Source organism: Ailuropoda melanoleuca, chromosome 14 (genome assembly GCF_002007445.2).
Source record: "Ailuropoda melanoleuca isolate Jingjing chromosome 14, ASM200744v2, whole genome shotgun sequence".
NCBI classification, from domain to species: Eukaryota; Metazoa; Chordata; class Mammalia; order Carnivora; family Ursidae; genus Ailuropoda; species Ailuropoda melanoleuca.
The window spans coordinates 42,242,341-42,267,666 of record NC_048231.1 but is presented as its reverse complement, the minus strand read 5'-3'; the positions used below and the strand labels follow the sequence as shown (position 1 = coordinate 42,267,666).

The 25,326-nt window shown below is 39.0% G+C and overlaps 1 protein-coding gene across 1 annotated transcript in view; it reads left to right on the top strand.

Moving 5' to 3' along the window:
- SPECC1L (sperm antigen with calponin homology and coiled-coil domains 1 like) overlaps positions 1–25,326 on the top strand; it is a 126,521-nt gene that overhangs the window by 85,063 nt on the left and 16,132 nt on the right. Inside the window, exon 12 of the mRNA XM_034642180.1 lies at positions 8,337–8,561. Within this exon, the coding sequence (XP_034498071.1) occupies positions 8,337–8,561 (225 nt within the window). The remainder of the gene's footprint in view (positions 1–8,336; positions 8,562–25,326) is intronic.

Below are 25,326 nucleotides of genomic sequence, written 5' to 3'. Positions count from 1 at the left end.
TTTTTTTATTATGTTATGTTAGTCACCATACAGTACATCCCCAGTTTCCGATGTAAAGTTTGAGGATTCATTAGTTGCATATAACACCCAGTGCACCATGCAATACGTGCCCTCCTTACTACCCATCACCAGCCTGTCCCATTCCCCCACCCCCCCTCCCCTCTGAGGCCCTCAGTTTGTTTCTCATAGTCCATAGTCTTTCATGCTTCATTCCCCCTTCTGATTACCCCCCCTTTCTTTATTCCTTTCTTACCCTACCGATCTTCCTAGTTCTTATGTTCCATAGATGAGAGAAATCATATGATAATTGTCTTTCTCTGCTTGACTTGTTTCACTTAGCATTATCTCCTTCAGTGCTGTCCATGTTGCAGCAAATGTTGAGAATTCGTTCTTTCTGATAGCTGAGTAATATTCCATTGTATATATGGACCACAACTTCTTAGTCCAGTCATCTGTCGAAGGGCATCTCGGTTCCTTCCACGATTTGGCTGTTGTGGACAATGCTGCTATGAACATTGGGGTGCATATGGCCCTTCTCTTCANTTTTTATCTTGATGAAGTCCCACAAGTTCATTTTATCTTTTGTTTCTCTTCCCTTTGGAGATGTGTCATGAAAAAGGTGGCTTTGGCCGATGTCGTATNGTCATAGAAGTTGTTGCCTATGTTCTCCTCTAGAATTTTGATGGATTCCTGTCTCACATTGAGGTCTTTCATCCATTTGGAGTTTATTTTTGTGTATGGTGTGAGAGAGTGGTCAAGTTTCATTCTTTTGCATGTAGCTGTCCAATTTTCCCAGCACCATTTATTGAAGAGACTGTCTTTTTTCCACCGGATGTTTTTTCCTGCTTTATCAAAGATTAGTTGCCCAAAGAGCCGAGGGTCCATTTCTGGGTTCTCTATTCTGTTCCATTGGTCGATGTGTCTGTTTTTGTGCCAGTACCATGCTGTCTTTGTGATCACAGCTTTGTAGTACAGCTCGAAATCTGGCATTGTGATGCTCCCAGCTTTGTTTTTCCTTTTCAACAGTTCCTTGGAGATTCGGGGCCTTTTCTGGTTCCATACAAATTTAAGGACTATTTGTTCCAGTTCTTTGAAAAATGTCCTCGGTATTTTGATCGGGATAGCATTGAAAGTGTAGATTGCTCTGGGTAGTATGGACATTTTAACTATGTTAATTCTTCCGATCCATGAGCATGGAATATTTTTCCATCTTTTTATGTCTTCCTCAATGTCTTTCAAGAGTGATTTATAGTTTCTAGATTATAGATCCTTTACGTCTCTGGTTAAGTTAATTCCAAGGTAACGTATGGTTTTTGGTGCTATTGTAAATGGGATGGATTCCCTAATTTCTCTTTCTTCAGTCTTATTATTCGTGTATAGAAATGCAGCTGATTTCTGAGCATTGATTGTGTATCCCGCCACATTACTGAATTGCTTAGAGACAGATCCTTAAACATACAGTAAGGAAAGACATAACTGGGGTTGAGCAAGGGAATCAGCTGATTTCATGAACTTTGTTTCAGTCCTGTGCCTATAGTGTGCAGTGTGAAAGAGAAAGAAGGAAGGTAATTTAGTAACACTTTCCCTGTAGGGAATGACAAGGGCTTATTGCCTTAGCCTACACGCTCCTTGGTTGGATTCATTTGTCTGTACAAGCTTTGTTTTCACTTTCTTCATTTGCTGTGTTCTTTGGGAGATTAAGATTTTAGGGAAACGACTAGTTGCATAATTGTAAAATGGAAATTTTGATTAAATTTAAAATGTTGATTTCTGTTTCCTACTATTTCCGTGTTCTACTAACTTTGTTTTGTCTGTCAGACTTTGTGCATAATATGCTCTTCCTGTCAGGATGAATGCCAACTGCGGACGGGGTTCAGAATTCTGATGGGCGCTTGCTTGTGGGCTCTTCACATAGAGGTGATGTTTGTTCAGGTTTAGAAAGATGTAGTGACTCTAGGCTGTGTAAGTCCTGTCTTTGTTAAGAAAGTAAGTTAGTTCATCCTTCCCAAAGTTGTGTGTAGTTACAACCAAATGTTCTTCATACACTTAGAAAATAGATTTTGGAATAATAGGTGCACTATCCTTGAAAGGTGTCATATGCCATTACTTTTGACATCATGATATTCTGAGAGGAACTATTTTTTTAACTGGCAGTTCTTAAAAGGAAGTGGTGAATGATCTGTTAAAATATGTTTGCTGTGGGGCCATTCTTGGACAGTGAAGCCAATAGTCTTCAGTGAGTTTAAGAGGTGGTGTTCTCCCTCATGCTAATCACACATCTTTAGCACATGGCAACCAGGCAGAACACATCTAGTCTGTCTGTCCTGGTGCTTGTCGTCCTGGCCTGATGACAGCCTTGTNGTTCAAGGGTGGAGGGAATACTAAATCAAGTCAATAACCAGTTGTTTGCTGAGTGAAATATTCTTTTTATTCAAAAATAACATGTGGCTAAGTTTGAACCATTTTCTTTTATAATCTGTTTACTTTGCGGAAAAAAAGCCTCTCCAAGAAATGAACACAAAACCCAGCAGGAAGTCAATAGAATCTGATTAGGAATTATTTCCTAATGTGTGAGTGTGTATACATCTTTTCTGGGGGGAAAAAAAAAGGCTTGCCTATTTTTCTGACATCATTATTAAAATATATTACTAATAAGAAAATACTGGTTGAAAACCACTGAAAGTTATTCCAGCTCATGAAAAAAGATCATTTTGGAATTTCATATTCCTATAGGGTTTAACTATTTTCCTAAAATTGATCTTCCCATGTGCTTTGCAGAAATAACCCCCCAAAATAAGTTAATTTTAATTTAATTATTTGACTAGTACAAAACTCTTTTAGGAAGACTCTTAAAAGCATCTTTATGAGTGATCTGAAGAGTTCTCTTAAAATTCTTTGTATCACAAAATAAAAATTGATATTTTAATAGGTTTTTTTTTAAGATTTTATTTATTTATTTGACAGAGACAGCCAGCAAGAGAGGGAACACAAGCAGGGGGAGTGGGAGAGGAAGAAGCAGGCTTCCAGCAGAGGAGCCTGATGTGGGGCTCGATCCCATAACGCCGGGATCACGCCCTGAGCCGAAGGCAGACGCTTAACCGCTGTGCCACCCAGGCGCCCTTTTAATAGTTTTCTTATTTGTTAACCATGAAATATAAGTTACAGCCTTGCTGATGGTCCACAAATTTAATGAATGGAATTAAGGGAGGTAATAAAATTAATATAATAAAATTACAAAATAAGAAGTTAATTGGAAAATCATGACAGAACACAATTAAGAAGGAGGAAGGAAGCTGGGGTTGAGATTAAAAGAGAAGTCTCCAGTTTGATGGTAAGCATTCTAGAAGCCAGTGAAATGGGGAAGTTGAATTCTAATATTGATGCAAGCAGGCTGGGTCTGAGGACCCAGAGGCAGGGGTCCCATAGGACCAGCCAAGAAAAGTCCTTGGGTTCGCGCAGGATAGAAATCAAACAGGAGCTGGAGGAAGTGAAAGCAGAATTTATTGAATGCGGTGAGCGACAGAGAATAGCAGACGGAGTGTCTGTGAGACTTGGAAAAGGAAGGAGAATAAGTCTCATTGTTGCTTAGAATTAGGGGTTTATATTGGAAGGAGATCTAGAATACATGTTCCTTTAGGAATCCAAGGTAGGGGTCCAATCAAAGGTGAGTGTCAGGTGAACCATAGATGTTATTCCATAAATCAGCAAAGGTAGGGGATATAGATGCCAGCATCAGCTGAGGTTTGTTTGAAGTTAACATCCTGGAATGTGTTTGGGATCTGGCTCTTCTTAGATGTTATTAGGTATTTGGGGCCTAGGACAAAACTGGGAATGATTCAGTTTTTTGCTTTCCCCTTGAAATAGGAACATAGCTTCTTTGGCTTATTAAAAAATGGGACCTAGCAGAAAAAGCTGCAAAGATGGAGCCTTTCCAAAATGGAGTCTCTTCAGCTTCCCTATATCATGAACACAGAGAAAATCTTTACCCTCTAGATCCTTATAGAGAGCCACAGCATCATTCATTCATTCATTAATTCATTCCAAAAATATTTTTAAGTGACAACTGTATGTCAGGCACTGTTTTTAGATGTTGGGGCTATGACAGAGAACAAAAGCAGGAAATTCTTGCTCTCATGAAGTTTATATTCACATTCTATTGCAAGGCAAAAGATGATTAATAAGTTTTTTAAAGGCATATATATCTAATGGCGAGAAGTGCTATGAAGAAAAAAATGAAGGCAGATACATGGGAGAGGAGAAAATGGGTGGATGGGAAAGTGGTGGTCAGTGAAGTCTTCTGTGATGACGTAACAGTATTGAACAAGTATTGAACTCATACTTGAAAACATGAGGGATTGAGCCATGTGGTTATTTGAAAAGAGATTTCCAGGCCAGGGGGAAAGCAAATACACAGGCTATGAGGTGGGAGCATGCTTGATGTGTTCTATGAATAGCAAAAAGGCTAGTGCAGTTGGAAGGAAGGAGAGTGAAAGATTTTATTCCTAGTGAGATGGAAAACCATTTGGAAGGTTTAGATAAGTAAATGACATTATTTAACTTACATTTTAAAAGGATTACCTTGTTCCATCCACAACGATGTAAATGGTAAATATTCATCCTTTCTGATGGCTGAGTAATAGTCCATTGTATATATATACCACATCTTCTTTATGGAACTGGAGGGTATTATGCTGAGTGAAATAAGTTAATCAGAGAAAGACAATTATATGGTTTCACTCAATGTGGAATATAAGAAACAGGGCAGAGGACCACTGGGGAAGGGAAGGAAAACAGAATGGGAAGTCACCGGAGAGGAAGAAAAACCGTGAGAGACTCTTAACTGTAGGAAACAAATTGAGGGTTGCTGGAGGGGAGGTAGGTGAGGGGATGGAGTAATTGGATGATGAGCATTAAGGAGGGCATGTGATGTGGTGAGCACTGTCTGTTATACAAAACTGATAAAGTATTGAACACTATGTCTGAAACTAATGATGTACTATTAAGTTGGCTAATTGAATTTAAATTTTAAGAAGTACAAAAGAAAAAGGGTTACCTTAGCTGCTGTGTTACGATCAGACTGTAGAAAGTGAATGGAAGCAGGGAGATCAATTAGGGTTTTTCGAGATAATTCTGACCAGAAGCGATGGTGGTGTAGATTAAGGAGGTAGTAGCAGTAAAGGTCGAGAAGGGAGGTTGGATTCTGAATATACTTTGCACAGAGAGGCGATTAGTGGCAATTGTGGAGTACTAGAGAAAGAGAAGCATCCAGGAGGGATTTTGTTTGGGAATGATAAGTTTGAAATGCTGATTAGACATGTAAGTGGACATACAAAGGAGATATATGACTATTCAAGTTTGAAGGTCAGGAGAGAGATCAAAGCTAGAGATAAAAATTTGGGAATCATCAATATGTGCATTCTACTTAAGGTCTGGGATCAAATGATTAAGTGGTGTGAATGATGAGAAGGAAAAGTCCTAAGATTGAGGCCCTGTGGCAATTTAACATTTGGAGGAAGTGATCAATCGTTGAGCGAGTTGAGAACTAAGAACCCATCATTGTATTTGTTAAGTAGAGGTCTCATTGGTGATGTTGATGAAAACACTTGTATTGGAATTGTGTGGATACAGTCCTGATTGGGGTGAGTTCAAGACAGAACAGAGGGAGGGGAAATAAGGATGGCAAGTAGAGAAAATTTGCTTAAGGATTTTGCTTCAAAAAGAGCAGAGAAATAAAGCAGTGTTTGTTAGGGGTGGACAAGACAGAGTTTTCTTTTAAGATGAGAGATGTTACAGAATGTTGCATACTGAAAGGAATAAGCCAGTAGAAGGAAAAAAATAATGGAAAAGCCAAAGAGAAGGGCAGACGATGCTCAGAAGTTCTTGCACTGGTGTGCTGCACGAACCTAAGTGGAGTGGAGGGTTGGCTCGATCCCCATGAATGTGCCTGTCCTCCAAAGTACCCGCAGAAGTAAGCAGAACTGATGGGTGAAACCTTCCTTTTCTGGAGGATGGAAAAGGAGCCTCCTTCCTTCCCTGGTGCTTCAGAGAGGTTTGGTTGCCTGCCAGCTGGCCTACAACAGACCCACAGCGCTCACAGTCAAGCCTCATTCTCTATCTTTCCCATATTCTGCATCACAAAAGCTGAAGCCAGAGGAGGACATAGGATTGTCCTTATAGGATGAGGCATTGTAAGAAACGGAGCAAAGGCAAAATTCTCACAGCTGTCACTGCTTCTCACAGATAATTGCCCACATCTCTGTCAAGTGTAATGTAGAACCTTACCCTAGAATAAGCATAATAAATCAGCGTCAGGAATGAAATAGTGACTCCACAGGGTGGCTCTGTGAAAGGGAAGTTTGAGAAGACTTTTTCCCTGGCATCTCACAGAGATTTTAGATCTCAGGCTATTATTAGTCTGGTAGGAAGAGCTCTTGACAGCCTCTAATAATATGAATGAGTAAGCAGCACTGCCCAAAGGGGCCTTTGCTTTTCAAGAAAAGAACACTGAAGTGCTTTCAAGTCTTGCTTGCTAGGTTCTGAGCCTTTTGTTGGCTCCTCTCTTGGCAGTGCCTGGAGTGCCTGTAAAATCCCATGTGGTGGCAGAGAGCTCTGGGCATGTAGACTTGTACATTATGATTCACACCTTAATTGGAACCTGCTTGCTAGGTAAATGCTATAATCAAAAGCTAAATGGAATAAATTAGCTATAAACTCTTGGTGTCTTCTGATTCCTGAGCTACCCCCTGTAGTTTTAGGATCACAGTGAGCTTTGTATTTATCCCAAAGTACAGATTTTCCACACCCATGATTTCAGGTTGTAAAGATCAGACTTGATTGTGGCATTATTTCTCCCATTCCTTCTCAAATTCTTGGCCTTTTAACAATGCAACTCTTTTCAAAAGAAAGATTACTAATATAAAATTAATATAAAACAAGTAAGAGCAAATGAACATAACTTCACAGTTTAATTAATCCTCATTTGGATGGAAATGTATCATCATTTAAAGAACTTTAGGAGAGAAGAAACATACCTTGGAACCTCTGTTCTCCATATATGTATGTATGTCTATAATATTTTTATGATTTGAATTCTATTTTCCACATATTTTTGCACAGTCTTATATTTATACAACCAATAAGAAAGACACAAGAAGATTTTCATTTTGGGTCATAGTAGCTATGTAGTCAGAAGACCTGGGGTCCAAGTCCCAGGTCTGCCACTTATGGGTTGTGTGACTTTCGTGATTCGCTTGATGCCTTGAGACCAGGCTCTCTTTATCCACCACCCTAGAAGTGTGCACTCCTTTTAGGACTTTTGCTCTTGCCCCACTTCTTGATTTTTTTTTTTCCCTCATAGAAAGGAGAAGAGATAAAGGATTAAGAAAGATAGTAAATGTTGATTAAAGGGAAAACTGTTACACTGAAAAAAATATGTAGTGGGAATATTCTCTCTCCTTCCTTCCTTCCTTCCTTCCTTCCTTCCTTCCTCTCCTCTCCTCTCCTCTCCTCTCCTCTCCTCTCCTCTCCTCTCCTCTCTTCTTTTCTTTTTTCTTTTCTTTTCTTTTCTTTTCTTTTCTTTTCTTTTCTTTTCTTTTCTTTTCTTTTCTTTTCTTTTTGCTGTGGCATACCTATCTTAAAGTAAACTCTGAAGTTCCTCGATGGAGCAGGGACCCTGTGTTGTTCACTACACATTGCCCAGCACTTGCACGCTACCTGGCAAAGTGGTGTATAAGGAGGTTTTGAACAAGTGAGTAAATGTACAGAAAAATTCCATTTTTCTATGCAAGATAAAATTCTAATTACGTAGAGTCAATAAAGAGCAGTATAACGTAGCCGTAAACACATTTGAGATATTTTATGGATGTTTCTTGCCACCTGTTGTGTTATCTGCTTCCCCCAGTTGTAAGCACCTTGAAGGTAGGAACCATGCCTTATAATCCTTCACCTTGCATCATCTTGCCCTTTGTATTTACAGTAAGTGATTTGTTTTTAAGAAAGAGGAAATGATTGAGGACATAAAAGGTTGGAAACAAAAATGAGTAAAATAAAACTAAAGCATAAAGATTACGGAAGGGTAAGATATTGGGTGAAAGACAGCCGTGACAGCTTTCAGATGCTGCCAGTTATTTTTTCCCCCTTCTGAGCGTTCTGGAGGGCATTCCATTAATTGTAAATGCACACTGTACTGAATCTTTGCCAGTTTCCATGTGGATAATAGAGTTCTTCCCTTCAGATAGCAGAAACCCCTAACAGTGGTGGGTCTGTGAGGGCCCTGTAAAAACTGATAAGTAAATTCAAATGAGTGAAACGATACATCTTGCCAATATGTGTCTTAGTGTGTGCAATTATCCTATTCAAAAACACAAGCGGACACTGTTCTCTTCTTGGTGGGATTTCTCGTTTATAATGGAACTCAAATAAAAAATATTTTAACTTTGGGTTCCTTGTTCTCACTCAGGGAAGAAAGGAAGGACCCTCTGTCAGCATTGGCAAGAGAATATGGAGGTTCAAAGAGGAATGCCTTGCTGAAGTGGTGTCAGAAGAAAACAGAAGGCTATCAGGTAATCAGTGATGTGGTTCCTTTGTCCCACATGAGCAATGGCCACACCAGGTGCTAGAGTGTCAGAGCTTGCTACATATCTCACATTAAGATGGGCAATCCCGTGCTGAATTTTAAGAACACATTCAGCACAAAGTCTATCCCAAACTTGGCTGAGTGTCACTTGGGTGGCATCAGTTTTTCACCTTTCCAGAGTAGCTAATCTTTCCAGCACTTTTATTCAGCTATTCTGGCACTTTCTTAATTAAGTCCTGTTAACTGCCTTCATTGAGGTCTCATCTGGACTAAGAGTAAAAATATATTTATTTTGCTTTAAATTAATATTTTCATTAATGGTTAAAATGATAAATTTTATGTTATATATTTTATGTGTATTTTACTGCAATAAAAAATTACTTAGCAAAAAAAATAAAAGTAGAGCCCCGCATCAGGCTCCTCCGCTGGGAGCCTGCTTCTTCCTCTCCCACTCCCCCTGCTTGTGTTCCCTCTCTCACTGGCTGTCTCTGTTTCTCTGTCAAATAAATAAAATAAAATCTTTTAAAAAATTTTAAAAAATAAATAAAAATAAAAGTAAATGATCGAGATGTAAGTAAATAGAAAATCAGCAAGGACATATAAGACTTGAACTTGATACTAGATACTATATGTGGGTGTGTATATAATGTATGTATGTATATATGTGTTTGTGTGTGTGTATATACATATATATATATAAAACTGTACCTACCCAATCACAGCAGAATCAAAGATTCTTCTCAGGTGCACATAGAACATTACAGAATAGGGTATATGTTCTCAGTAAATTTGAACAAAGATTGAGATTATATTGAGTATCTTTTCTGGAATGAAATTAGAAATGTATAACAGAAGGAAAATTCACAACTAAGTGGAAATTAAACACAATTAAATTCTAAATAACCAGTGGGCCAAAGAATAAATCACAAGGGGAATTAGAAAATAAGGAGAGTGAAAGTGAAACACAACGTACTGAAATTTATAGAAGGCGTTGAGAGCAGCTCTCTGAGAGAAGTTTATAGCCATAAACACCTACCTTTAAAAAGAAAAATCTCAAATCAGTAACCTGACCTTTCACTTTAAGAAAGTAGAAAAAGAAGAGTAAACTAAACCAAAGCAATCAGAAGGAAAGAAATAAAGATTAGAGCATGCAAAACAGTAGAAAAGATTAATGAAACCAAAAGCTGGTTCTCTGAAAAGATCTACAAATTGACAAACCTTTAGCTAGATGGACAAAGGAAAAAAGAGAGCAGACTAAAAATCAGGAATAAAAGAGGGGACATTCCTAGTGACCTCACAGAAATAAGGAATACTTATTTACTTAGTAAATAATAATAATAATAATAGGAATACTTAAAAGGAAATACTATGACTAGCTGTATACTGACATATTGGATAATGTAGATGTAAAAGGACAAATTCTTAGAAATACACTATCAAAAATTACTCTAGAAGGGGGCACCTGGGTGGCTCAATCGGTTGAGTGTCTTGGTTTCATGACTCTTGGTTTCAGCTCAGGTCACGATCTCAGGTTCCTGGGATCAAGCCCTGTGTCAGGCTCCACGAGCTCCGTGCGGAGTCTGCTTGTCCGTCTCCTTCTCCCTCTGCTCCTCCCCCCCTTAAATAAATAAATAAAATCTTTTTAAAAAAAGATGACTCAAGAAGAAAGAAAATCTGAATAGATCTATAACAACAAAAGAGATTGAATTAATAATCAAAACACTTCCAATAAAGAAAAGCCTAGGACCAGATAGCTTCATTGGTGAATTCTACCAAATGCTTAGAAGAATTAATGCCAATCTTTCTCAGACTATTCCAAAAGTAAAAGAGAGACCACTTTCTGACTCATTCTGTAAGGCCAATAGTACCCTGATAACCAAGCCAGAAAAAAAATGTCATGAGAAAACTATGAGTCAATATTCCTTATGCAAAAATTCTCGACAAAATACTGGCAAACAACCCAGGAGTAAATAAAAAGAATCATACACCATGACCAAGTGGGATTTATCCCAGAAATACAAGATTAGTTCAATATATGCTAATTGATCAGTATAATATACATCTCAATAGAATAAAGGGGGGGGAACCCCAAGATAATCTTGTCGGTAGGCACAGAAAGAATATTTGACAAAATTAAAAACCCATTTATGATTAAAAAAATGAGCAAATTAGGAATAGAAGGGAACTTTCTCAGTCTGTTAAAGGACATCTGTGAAAAACCTGCAGTTGACAGCATACTTCATGGTGAAAGACTTTGGAAGCTTTCCCTCAAGATCAGGAACAAGAAGGGATGTCCACCCTTACCACTTCTATTCAGTATTCTCCTGAAAGTTCTGGCTAGAGCAGTTGAGCAAGAGAAAGAAATAAAAGTTATTGAAAAGGAATAAGTAAAATCATTTCCGTTTGCAGATGACATGATTTATATCTAGAAAACCTTAAAGAGTTAACACACAAACTGTTAGAGCTAATAAACATTCAGCAAAATTGCAGGGTGCAAGGTCAGTGTACTAAAATCACTTGCACTTCTTTCTTTTTTTTTTTTTTTAAGAGAGAGTGATATGGGGGGGACAGAGAATCCTTTTTTATTTATTTATTTTTTCAGATTTTATTTACTTGAGAGAGAGCAAGCAGGAGGAGGGGCAGAGGGAGAGGGAGAAGCAGACTCCCCGCTGAGCAGGGAGCCTGATGCAGGACTAGATCCCAGGATCCTGGGACCATGACCCAAGCCAAAGGCAGATGCTCAACCAACTAAGCCACCTAGGCGTCCCGAGAGAGAGAGAGAATCCTAAGCGGGCTCTATGCCTAGCACAGAGTCCAATGCGGGGCTAGATCTCAGAACCCTGAGATCATGACCTGAACTGAAATCATGACCTGAGCTGAAATCAAGAGTTGGACACTTAACTAACTGAGCCACCCAGGTGCCCCATCACTTGTATTTCTATATACTGGTAATAAAAGCTGAAAATGAAGTTAAGGCAATACTTCTATTTACAGTAGCATCAAAAAGAATAAAGTACTTAAAAAAAAGAATAAAGTACTTAGAAATAAATTTAACCAAGTGGAGGACAAGGCTTGTACACTGAAAACTATAAAACATTGCTGAAAGAAATTAAAGAAAATCTAAATTAATGGCAAGACATACCATGTTCATGGATTGGAAGGTTTGATGCATGCTACAACATGAATGAACTTTGAAAATAATATGCTAAGTGAAAGAAGCCAGACAGGAAGCTCCAGCATAAAACATTTCAATACTGCAGATCTGAAAGCAGGCATAAAACAGATACTCTCAGCTTTGATGAATGTCAAGAGGATCAATGCTGATGGTTACAAGTTTGATCTAAGACTGAAATCTCAAGCATGAATCAATATTGCACAACCACTTGATTTTTTTTCATTATGGTTTTTTTAATCGAAATATTCACATAAGATACAATTTACCCACCTAAGATATACATTTTAGTGGCTTTTGGTATATTCACGGAGTTTCGTAAAACTAACCACAGTTTTTTGTTTTTTTTTTTTTTTTTAAAGATTTTTATTTATTTATTTATTTGACAGAGATAGAGACAGCCAGCGAGAGAGGGAACACAAGCAGGGGGAGCGGGAGAGGAAGAAGCAGGCTCATAGCAGAGGAGCCTGATGTGGGGCTCGATCCCATAACGCCGGGATCACGCCCTGAGCCGAAGGCAGACGCTTAACCGCTGTGCCACCCAGGCGCCCCCACAGTTTTTTTTTTTTTTTAAGATTTTATTTATTTGGGAGAGAAACGGAGCGTGAGCAGGGGGGAGAGGGAGAAAGCAGCAGTCTCCCAGCTGAGCAGGGAGCCACATGCGGGGCTGGATCCCAGGACCCTAGGATCAGGACCTGAGCCAAAGGCAGAGGCTTAACCAACTGAGCCACCCAGGTGCCCCTTCAATTTTAGAATATTCTCATGAATCCAGAAAAATCCTGTAACCATTAGCAATCAGTCCTCACTTGCTCTTTAGGCAAGCACTAATCTACTTTCTATTGCCATGTATTTGTCTATCCTGGACATTTCATATAAATAGAATTACACAGTATGGGGACCTTTGTGACTGGCTTCTTTCATTTAGAATCATGTTTTCAGGGTTCATCCATGTTGTAGCTTGTGTTGTCAGTACTTTATTCCTTTTTATGGCCAAATAATATTCCATTGTTTGGCTATACCACATATTTTCCATTCATCTATTGATGGACATTTTGGTTGTTTTGGCTATTACATTTATGGTGCAGTGAACACTGTGTGTAAGTTTTTGCATGGACATAAGTAATTTTCCTCATCCTCCTGTCCATCTTCTACTCTGCTGCCAGACTGGTTTGAAATTGTGATCTGGAAGCTACTTCCTCTTTGCCGTGCAGTTACAGTCCAAGATCCTCAGTATGGAGAACAAGACCCCTTATGGTCAATCTGGTCCTTGATAGCCTTATTGACTCTTCATTCTGGTGAACTCCCCAGTCTCACCTTGGTCCCAAATGCCTCCCCATCCTCTCACTCCACTCCTTCCATCTGGGGACTGTCTGCTCCTTCAGTTTAGAAAACAGCAACCTTGGGGTGCCTGGGTGGCACAGCGGTTAAGCGTCTGCCTTCGGCTCAGGGCGTGATCCCGGCGTTATGGATCGAGCCCCACATCAGGCTCCTCCACTATGAGCCTGCTTCTTCCTCTCCCACTCCCCCTGCTTGTGTTCCCTCTCTCGCTGGCTATCTCTGTCAAATAAATAAAATCTTAAAAAAAAAACAAAACAGCAAATCTCTGTCAAATAAATAAAATCTTAAAAAAAAAAACCCACAAAAACAGCAACCTTGCAAAATAGTTTGTGCCCCTGCTTCAGCCCTGCAGGAGTTCATCCTTCACACATTCCACTCCCTCCTCACAGAAACAAGGGAGCCAAGTTCTTCCTTGACTTCAGGACAGCGTTTGCTGTATTTCAGGGTGTATTCTTTGGGGGTCTTTGCATCTGTAGTTCATTTTCCATGTGTTCCCAAACTCCACAGGGTGTATCACAGGGGTACTGAAGTTGTCAGTTTGCATGTTTGTTTTCCTTTCTAGACTTGTGAGCTCGTTTTTGCCGTTCTAGTGTCTGGCGTAAGGCTCGGCACATGTCAAAGCTGACTAACTGAGCTATATACTGAATGTAATGGAATACATTAGAGGTCCATTTTTAGAACTGGGGTTCTCAACCCTGTGTGTAAAAAAAACTGTGAAGATTGTGGGGAAAATGCAGATTCCTGAGAACCATACCTAAAAATTTGTGATTCTAGAGGTATAAAGTGAGACCCTGGGATCTGCATTTGTACAGGTACTGCAGGTGATGCCTAGATCACACCGAGAATCACACATAGAGTAGTAATTAAGGCCATGGACTTGAGTGTCAGCTGTGCCCCTACTGTGTGACCTCATGCAAATTCCTTAGTTTCTTTGAGCCTCACTTTTCTCTTCGGTAAAATGGAGGAGTAACTGAGGCAGCCATGCACATTTTCTAGCATGTCTTATGTATTCAATAGATTTTTAAATTATTATTTTCTTTGATGGCATTGGGTGTTGTCTGGTAACATAAACTCTACATTTTCTTAGACTGCTATGTCAGTTGAGTAATTTTAGGTAATTATAGATTACCTCCCCTTGGTTATAGAACTTTGCCATGTATCAGGTTGATTAAAAAGTTAAATAATCAAGTTGATAGCTATGATTCAAGCATTAAATCAGTGATTTAACAATAGTCTCTTGGTTCCTTCCCACCCAGATTCTCTGGCTCTGTGATTTTAAGAGACATTGTATTGGTTAAAAAAAAAATACACACAATTCTGGGGGAAGCGAGGGGGAGAAGAGAGGCTAATCCGGGGATGCTTTGAGGAAAGCCTCAGGGGGGCCTCGAGGTCTGTGGAGTTTTCCAAACTCCATGTGCTGCCTAGGCATTTGCAGTGTGGGAAACGGTCACGCCCTGTTGGCATCTGTCCATGTTTGTACCCACAAGGAAACCCTTGAGGTTTAGGTGAACGTGGGATTTGCCGTGCAGCTGGTTCCATATGGTTCCCCCATTAACACTTTTAGAAATGGGCATACCAAAAGATTTCCTCTTATCTTTTGCTGTGTTGAGTAGACATTACACAGACACCCCGCCCATAGTGCTGCTGGTATAAAGAAGCATTTATTAAGAGGTACTCCAACTGTTAAAAAAAACACAAAAACATACAAATCAATTCAAAAACTTAAAAACTTCAATTAATAATTCTAAGGTTTTTTTCATTTAGTGGGTACTTACAGTACAAGAGGAAATATGCAAAACAAAATAGTTAACATACAAAAAGAAAAACCTTTCTGGATACTAGACAGTCTTATGCTACAAACTTAATTTCCCCTTTCTTTACTTCCTATGGACACCTCAATAATGGTATATATGTATGGCTTTTTTGTTTGGGTTGCTTTTGTTTCCTGCAAGACAGATCTCTATTCTTGCTGTTTAGAAGTAGATAGGATGCTGGTTCCTTTATTTCAAAGTCTGTGAGTTAAAATTGGACAGTCTGAAATGCATAATCTTTTTGTAAATGGAAAGATATATCTGATAGAACTCTTAATTTGTCAAGAGCCATATAAGAAGTGCCAGAACCCTTTCCTTCTCTCTCTGTAAATATGGATGAGCATACCCATCCTTTGGAGCCAGCAGTTTGGGACCAATTTTTTTTGGCCTCTGACTACTCGCAGTCTGCAGGAAAGGGCAGGTTGTGATGCTTGACTAGCTCACGAGACCAGGAGCTGTTACGTGACACTCAGCACATACTGCTCTCTCGGGCCCCAAATGTAGCATTAATGCTTGGACCATGCATGCTTTATGTCGTAGGAGCTGTCTCATCAACGGAGATAGATTCCCTAATACCATATCATCTTCCTTTAACTCTCTTAAGAGTCATCCTAAAATAATTGTGCTAATCACTGTAACTTCGTTAACTATCCATTACAAAATAAGCCCTTGTGAGTTTGCCTTTTATCTAACAAGTACATTTTCTCTTTTAAATTGTGTCCTGCTGCTTATTGTTTACTGAAGTTATAGAATACTAGAGTTATTACTGTTGAAAGGGCCTTGGCATTCTGATTTACTGTCAGGTTTACAAATGTGGGACTGAAAAGCCCCACAGGATAAATGATGGCCTCAAGGCTGTCTCACGAGTCCATGGCATCCATCACATAAACAACCTTCACCACTATTGCTTTAAGGATTAAATCTTCCTTGTTTTTTAAATTAGTGCCTCAGTTTGTACCCATTATGTTTTTATTTATTTTTCTACAGTTACACTTTTAAATTTAATTTAAATATGCAATTAACATTAATAATTCTTAAGTGCTTATAGGAAAAAGTGCTGATCCATTGTCCTACTTCATAACCTCTGTAATTTCTGCTTCCCAGAGGCAACTACTTTCAGTGCTTCTGGCTGTTTGGGTAGGGATTGACAATATCAGATTGATAAGGTAACCAAGAAAATAGTTTATACTTTCAGTATATTTTTTTCAATTCTGAAATTTGAATTTAGCAGCCTCTGGCTTACCGTTACTTTTTTGTTCTGGAAAAACCTAACTGAATATAGTCAAGGGACCTCTAAAGGTTAATTTAAGAGAGCTTTACTTTGGATGAAAAATCTTTGTTTTCTGATAAAATGCCAGACCTAGAATTGGATTAGTTAATCCAAAGGATAATGAAATCACTTAATCTAGTACAAAATAGTTTTAGTAAATGAAAAAAAGAGCTTTTAGAACTGCCTGAGGTAATTTAATCTCAAACACTAAGAATGCACAGTTTTATTGAGGGATTTGCTCATTAATGCCTGGGCTAGAGAAGATTGTACATGTCTTAGTGGCGATCACTGGAGGCAGAAGAACTGACAGACTTGAATAATTTGGAAGTAATGTTTTATGTGCTGTGCTTTACTTGCTTTCTAGCAGTTTTTCCTGATACAAAAATTAACTTGTCAAATACATATGAAGGTGTGCGCCAGATAGCGCTCTGGGTGTTAAAGCAGAATCGGGAAATGAAAAGACAATTTCTCTTCTCAGGAAGATTATGGACTAGTCTGTAAGAATACATCAGTAATTAAAACTAAATATGAACTTCTGTTTAGGTAGAATATCAGGCCAGACTCTACTGAGAATTTTGTTTAAAATAATTGTGTGTGTGTGTGTGTGTGTGTGTATTTGAAGGCATTGGGGACTAGCCTAGGCAGCTAAGATCAATGCAGCAGGAGCCAAAATTGCAGAAAGAAAACACATTGACTTGAGCCCCGTACTTACCCCTGCTTTTTTAAACCCTTGAAGTATTGGCCAGCTTGGGGCATGAGGCAGAGAGCAAACAGAAAGCAGAGATCCAGAGCTTGTTTCAGAATCTCTGAGTAGGGATGCTAAAATGCAAATTCAGAGCTACTGAGACAGTCAATATTTGAGGGTCCTAAATCCCAGGGGAATACAATGCCAGAGTAGCAGACTCAACATTTGACTTAGCTTTTGCCCTCGAGGCTGTTTGTCAGGTCCTAAGTAAGGTGTACGGAGGCCCACTTAGGTTCCACAGAAGCTGCTGCCGGGAGAATAACTGCTTCAGCCCCATTTTATTGAAAAAATCTCCTCTCCGCATTGAATGGTGTTGGCACCCTTGTCAATTCATTTGACTATATACGCAGTTTACTTACTTATTTCCTTGACCTTTTAAAACCTTATGGTTTATCTCTGGTCTCTTTACTCTACTCCATTGGTATATAGGTCTGCCTCTGCCAGTACTGCAAATTTTCATTGCTGGAGCTATGCAGTAAGTTTGAAATCAGGAATTGTGAGTCTTCCAACTTTGTTCTTACCTTTTCAAGATTGTTTTGACTCTTCAGGGACCCTCAAGATTCTATATGGCTTTTAGGAGGGTTTTGCTATTTCTCCAAAAAAAATTGTCATTGGGACATCGGTAGGAATTGCATTGAATCTGTAGATCATTTTGGGTAATAATATATCATAATAGCATTGTCTTCCAGCCCGTGAATATGGGATGTCTTTACTTTCTTTCAGGAGTGTTTTGTGGGTTTTATCGTACAAGTCTTCCACCTCCTGGATTAAGTTGGTTCCTAATTGTTTTATTCTTTCTGGTGCTGTTGTAAATGGAATTATTTTGTAATTTCCTTTTTAGGTTGTTCATTGTTAGTGTATAGAAATGCAGCTGATTTTTGTGTGTTGACCTTGATCCTGCTACTTTGCTTATTAATTCATTAGATCTAACGGTTTTTGTATATGGAATGTTTAGGGTTTTCTACATGGAAGATCATAACATCTACAGACAGATATAGATGTTATGTTATGGTATCTTCTTGCCTTTTATTTCTCTTTCTTCCCTAATTGCCCTGGCTAGAACTTCTAGAACTATATTGGGTAGAAGTGGCCAAAGTAGACATCCTTGGCTTGTTCTTCCTCAGCTTAGAAAAGAGCTTTCAGTTTTTCACCATTCAGTGTGATGTTTGTTGTGAGTTTTTCATATATAGCTTTTTATAGTGTGGAGGTAGTTTCCTTCTATTCCATTTTTCAAGTATTTTTATCATGAAAGGTTGTTGAATTTTGTCAGATGCTTTTTATGTATCAACCGAGATGATGTCGGTTTTTTCCCCTTCATTCTGTTAATGTGGTTAGTATATCGCAGTAATCAATTTTGTATGTTGTGAACCATCCGTTCATTCCAGGAATAAGTCCTACTTGCTTATGGTATATAATCCTTTTAATGTGCTGCTGAATTTGGTTTGCTAGTATTTTGTTGAGGATTTTTGCATCAGTGTTCATAAGAGATACTGGTCTGGAGCATTGTTCTGCGGTTAGTGTCTTTGTCTGGCTTTGGTATCAGGGTAATGGTGGCCTCATGGAATGAGATAGAAAGTGTTCCCTCCTCTTTTTGGAGAAATTTGAGAAGAATTGGGGTTAGTTCTTTAAATGTTGGGTAGAATTCATCAGTGAAGCCATCAGGTCAAGGGCTTTTCTTTAGTGGGAGTTTTTTTGGTTACTGATTGAATTATCTTACTAGTTAAACTTCTATTCAGATTTTCTGTTTGTTGTAATTCAGTCTTGATAGGTTTTGTGTTTCTAGGAATTTCCCCATTTCTTCTAGTAATCCAATTTGTTGGCAGACAGTTGTTTATAGTACTCTGTTACAATCCTTTTCCTTTCCATAGACTTGGTAGTAATATTCTCACTCAGTTTCATTTCTGATTTTAATAATTTGAGGCTTCTTCTCTCTTTTTGCCTGAGTCAGTCTAACTAAAGGTTTGTCAGTTTTGCTGACTTTTTAATGAATCAATTTTTGATTTCATTGATTTTTTTTTCAATTGTTTGTCTATTTTCTTTTGTTTACCTCTGCTCTGATCTTTATTATTTACTTTCTTCTGCTAGCTTTGGGTTTAGTTTGTTCTTATTTTTTTAGTTCCTTAAGTTTTAAAGTTAGTTTGTTGATTTGAGATCTTTCTTATTTTTTAATGTGTAAGAGTGTATTGCTATAAACTTCCCCTAAACTGCTTTCTCTGTGTCCTGGAGGTTTTGGTATGTTGGGTTTTACTTTTCCTTTTTCTCTAATTATTTTCTAATTTCCCTTGTGAATTCTTCTTTGATCCATTATTTGCTTAAGATAATTTATTTTGAGTGGTGAACCAACCTTGCATTCTTGGGACAAACTCTTCTTAGTTATGATGTATTATCCTTTTCATTAGCAAGGCAAATTCAACTTGCTAAAATTTTGTTTAGAATTTTTGCATCTATGTCTATGAGGAATATTGGTCCACAGTTTCTTTGTTAATAATGTGTTTCCAGGATTTGGTGTTAGTAATGTGGACCATAGAATAAGTTGGCAAGAATTCTTTCTTCTTCAGTTCTCTGGAAGAGTTTATGTACAGTTGGTATTATTTCCTTTTTAAATATTTGGTAGAATTCCCCAGTGAAGTCGTCTTGTCTGGTTGTCTTTGTAGGAACAGTTTTAACTACAAAATCCAGTTTCTTTAATAGAGACATAGGGCTATTCAGATTACCTGTTTCTTCTTGAGTGAGGTTTGGCTGGTTGTGTCTTTCAAGGCATCAGTTCATTTCATGAGTTGTAGAATTTATTGGCATGACGTTGTTCATAATATTCTCATCTCAGAGGTATCTGTAGAACCTGAAATGTTGTCTCTGCTCTCACTCCTGATAACGCAACTTGTGTATTCTCTCTTTCTTCCGTATTAATCTAGCGGGAGGTTTATAAAATCTATTTATCTTCTCATGAGCCAGTTTTTAATTTATTTTCTTAATTATTTCTGTTTTTCTATTTCATTGCTGTTTGCTCTGGTCTTTATTATTTCCTTTCTTCTGCTTACTAATTGGGTTTTATTTGCTCTTTTTCTTTAGTTTCTTAAGGTAGAGTTGTCATTATTTGAAGCTTTTCTTCTTTTCTGTTGTAGACACTTCTTGCTAGAAATTTTCCCCCTAAGTACTCATTTAGCGGCATCCCACAGATTTTGATTTTGATTCATTTTCACTCAGTTCAAAATACTTTTCTGTTTAGATTTCTTCTTTGATCCATGGATTATTTAGAAGTACTTCATTTAGTTTCCAAACACTTGCAGATTTTTCAGAGATCTTTCTGTAACGGATTTCTAACTAAATTTGATTATGGTCAGAGAATGTACTTTTCTATGACTCGGATCCTTTTAAATTTATTGAGACTCATTTTGTGGCATAGACTATGGTGTGTCGTTTAGGAAAATGCTAGCCCGCTGCTGTTGGAGAAAGGCTCTATAAATGTTAATTAGATACCATTCATTGCCTGTTGATCATATCTTCTGTATCTCTATTTTCTAGCTACCTATTCTATCAATTTTTGAGCAAAGAATATTGCAATCTTTTGATTATAGTTGTAGATTTCTCTAGTTCTCCTTCTAGTTTTAACAATGTATTCTAAAACTGTTACTAGTACATAAATATGAAGGGTTATGTCCTCTTGAAAAATTTACCTCTGCCAGTATGAGATGACCTTCTTTATCTGTGAGAATATTCTGTGCTGTGAAATCCTTGTTTTATATTAATATAGCCACTCTGTCTTTCTCTTGATTACGTTTAGTGTGGTATATATATCTGTAGTGTGTGTACTTCTTGCAGGTAGCACATAGTTAAGTATTACTCTATTTTTAAAGGTATTTTTCTAATGATTATTCAATGATTATTCTAGAGATTACAATACACATCCCAGTTGATTAAGGTTTTTCTGACTTAATATGGTAAAATATAGCAACTTTTGGGGCGCCTGGGTGGCACAGCGGTTAAGCGTCTGCCTTCGACTTAGGGCGTGATCCCAGCATTATGGGATCACCCCCACATCAGGCTCTTCTGCTATGAGCCTGCTTCTTCCTCTCCCACTCCCCCTGCTTGTGTTCCCTCTCTCGCTGGCTGTCTCTATCTCTGTCGAATAAATAAATAAAAAATCTTAAAATAAATAAATAAATAAAATATTTTAAAAAAAATATAGCAACTTTTGCTCTGTGCTGTTATTGTCATATGTATTGTATTTATTTGTGTTATAAACCCAGTAGTACAGTACTATAATTATTGCTTTATTCATTTTTTTTTAAATAAAAGAGGAAAACTGATGAGAGCAATTTTAGGCATGAGGGCTACAGACTCCCACTGTTCTTACCTGAAATTTTTCGCCTTTGATTCATTTCCAGAGCCCTGAAATTATTATTTTTGACAATTTCACCAGTTTTATATTTGTTTTTTAGAGAGAGGAATTATTGCCCTCTGCTCCACCACAGCTGGAAGTTTCCTCACATGCTTCCTTTTTGGATTTCTTTTCCCCCGACCCTCTTTCACTAAGCAGCAACACAAAGGAGCACTTAGCTGTTCTTCTCCCAGAATTGTGTGTCCCCGTGGACTAAAGAGTCAGTAGAGTAAGAATTAACAGACAGATAAAAATAGCTCAGTCCCCCACAGTTTCTTTTGAAATATTAGACTGTCTGTAGACAAGTAGGGGAAAAGGAAGTTCTCTTAATACATTTATGAAGTGTTCATACGATACTTGCTAGTGCCTGCCTGGGTAGCCCAGGCACCTGGCATTTGCCACACTCCCCTTGGGCTACTGTGCATTTCCAGCATTCTGAAACTTGTGGGGTGAGTGAATTCTCTGTATAAAGTAGTTTTCCTTACCTGAAAAGCTCAGGTTTCTTGTGATTCCTCTTGTTCACTGCATGCTGAGACAGGGACTAGAGAAGCGTCCCCTGCACACGTGACCCCCAGCCCCTGGTCTGTCCAGTGCTGTCCAAATGGTATTTCCATTGATAATCCCCTTCCTTTTCGGAGAGGTCTTTGGTGAGGTCTTCAGTCTCTCACGCCAGAAACATCATGGAGGGCCTCTTCCCCCCCAGTCCTTCCTTCTCTGTCTTCCCTTTCCACTTTCCTAGCATCTTCTCTTCATGATTCCAGTTAGGACTGAGGCAGTGGGGGGTGGAATGCGAGAGGTCAGGAAAGCTGGGAGTTCTGCCAATAGATAGAGTGCAGTTAAAATAATACATTCGGAATTCCTGATAGTCAACGCAAAGCTTAGATGGTTTCATTTCCTCTTCTATAACTGGAATCTTAGGTCACAGGAGTGACTTCCCAGAGTTAAAAAATTAAAAAGGTGCAGGCCATAGATAAGGGTTTTGATCTGAATTGAATCTAGGTTGAAAGTCTAATTTTTTTTTTTAATTTTACATTGTTAGTTTGGTTGGAAACTTAAGTTTCCATACAGAAAGATCATATTGTTTGTAAATATCACTGTGTTCCAGGGGTTAAAAATACTTGAACAAAGGGAAAGGGAATGGTAGGTTTGAAGTCCCACCCAGTCTTTATGTGGACTTCCATATACTCCTGCATGCAGCCACTCATGCTGCCACAGCCTGGTCATTCTGTGCCCTCTTGTCTGGGAAGCTGGTGGCGGCCCAGCATGAAGTTCACATGTCGACGGAGAGCTCTCATCTCAGGGCTCCTCATGGGCCTGTATTCTCTGCTGCACACAGTGGAGGCTAGGCAGATGGCCTCATGGTCACAGTGGAGTGAAAGAGTGGTTTCCTGTTTTCAGGGGATTCCTTTCAATGCCAAACATAGCAGCTGGGAAACAGAGTTTTCCCAGAATCACAATGTACTTCTTGGGTTCTGTTTAAACATAATTTGACAGTCACTGTTAACATCTATTTCCAGAAATGTCAAGGCTGTAATTTTTTAAAATTAATTGCTTAATAGCATTACACTACATCAGTTTGATCCATGTTCTCATGTGCGGTAGGTGACACTACCCAATCAAGATTTCCCCTCAACTGACACCAGTTCTTAAGTGCTGATGTTTACATTTCTCATTGCGAGCATCTTTCGGAGCTCCAGTCATTGCCCATGAATGTGGGAAGATATCCAGGAATGGTGGGCTGCACACAGTGATAGCAGTCTCACGTGTACTTGTTGTGACTTCATCGACAGAACGGGCCTGTGGAAGTGTGAGAGGTGAGAGGGACCTGAGGAGTTTGAAAACAGTGAGAGAGGCCTGTCATTCTCCTTAGTTCTTCCCGTCATTCTTTCCCCCATTTAACTCCCACCCATAGAGAAAACCTGCTGAATGTAGGAACATGGTTTGATTGCCCGTGCTCTTGGTAAGGTAATTGTCACGGGAGTTTGTTTGCAGGTAAATTTTGAGGTACTTAATCTGAATAAGTACCCACAATTCCACTCTTAGAAGTTGAAGAACATCAGATTTGAGATGACCGCTAGGAATCCTGTAGACGGGGTTTCACTTCTCAGGTGATGGAACTGCAAATCAGAGAAGTGGCAGGCTTGCTCAAAATCGTACACCTGGGCCTCCAGAAACCCAGCCTGGGCTCTCGCCACCAACCATCCTGCCTCCCCAGCAGGTCCCAGGCTCTTCACTAAGCTTCCAGCAAATGGGTATTTTTATTATGAGTAATGCTGAGAAATAGAGGAGAAATCAGATAAGTAACATTTTCAGGAGCTCATTCATTATTTTGCTAAAAGCAGAATCATTAAATTATCCGGGTCAAATAATCTTTATAATATCAGATAGCACACACAGTCCTTTACTGCCTTACATCATGAGAAGTGTGTGTGTGTGTGTGTGTGTGTGTGTGTGTGTGTGCGTTTCATTCACTTTGGATGTGATGCCAGCATAACAATATGAAGTCTACAGAGGAGTTGAAATTTGACAGGTTAATTTTATTATATACATGATGCTCTGGCTTTTCACAAATGAGTTTAGTCTGGGGTCATTCAGGAAATTTAGGGTGACCTCTCTGTTTATAGAAGCAGGTAATTTGTAAAGATGCTCTATTGCTGCCTCGTGATATATAATTATGGAAAGGGTAATTAACTATTAGAGACTGGAGGGAGGAGAAAAGACAAACTAGTTTCCTTTCCAAATGGGCTCCTTAGATCCAGGAGAAGGAGGCTGGCCTGGTTACCTACTGCTGCATAACAAACACCACCCCAGAAGTTAATGGCTTAAAATAATAATGACATTTATTTAGCTCATAAATCTATGGTGGGGACAGCTCATGCCTACTCCATTCAGCTTCATCTGGGCTCCTGCCCTCATCATGTCTGGTGGCTTATGGTAGCGGAGATTTCCACTAGGCCGGGACCGGAAGCCTACATGCAGACTCTCCATGTGGCCTGGGCTTCCTCACGGTGTGTTGGCTGTGTTCCAGGGCAAATGTCCCAAGAGAGAGATGGACAATAGCCCCTCATCTCTTATGACCTAATCTTAGGGGTCATGCAGTATCTCTCCTGCCACATTCTATTTGTCGAGGCAGTCACAAAAGCCTGTCCAGTTGCAACGGGGAGGGAGCTAGAGTCCATCTGATGGACATAGCAAGGTTCGGGAGAGGATAGAGGGCCAGAAATATTGCTGTGGCCTTTTTCAAAAAATCTAGTCTGCCACAGAGAGAGACTGTTATCTTTTATTTAAGTAGAGCAGCTAATAACATGACACTAACCTGGCAGAAACTTATAATGATATTTTTTAAAAATATTACCTCACAGCTGAAAGGGAACCTGTGTAGAGTAGGGGCAGTCTGGCAAAGAAGTCTGCCTTATGAAAGCTAGATGCATCTGCCTGTACAGTTCTGTGTAGCAAATCACCCACGACCCTGAGAGCTCAGGGACATGACTGTCCGCCTTCTCAGAGCCCACCGAGGGTGTGGGTTCCATCAGAGTCATTTGGCCTCTGTCTAGTTCCACTGCAGTTTAACCCGGAACTACATTCAGTTACAGCACTCTGAAACACTGGGAAAAAGTACAAAGCTTAAAAATGGAGAGAACCTAGGTGGCACCTAAATGTGTTCGTGGCCCTGGGATCCCTTGTTTGAAAAAAAGCAGATGCATTGAGATAGAATTGACATATAATAAACTGCACATATTTAAAGTTTACAGCTGATGACTTTTGACATATATATGTCTGTGAAACCATTCCTACACATGGTGAATATATCGAGGTCCACGGAAGATTTCTTAAGCCTCTTTGTATCCTCTTTGCCCTGCCTTTTCCCACCGCCGCCGTCAGGCAACCGTGATCTGCTGTCACTGTGTAGTGTTTGCATTTTTTATAATTTTGTCTAAATGGGATCATAGCGTGTGCAATTTGGGGAGGGTTCTGTCTTCTGTCACTTAGCGTAATGATTGTGAGATTTATTCATATTGTGTATATCAATAATTCAT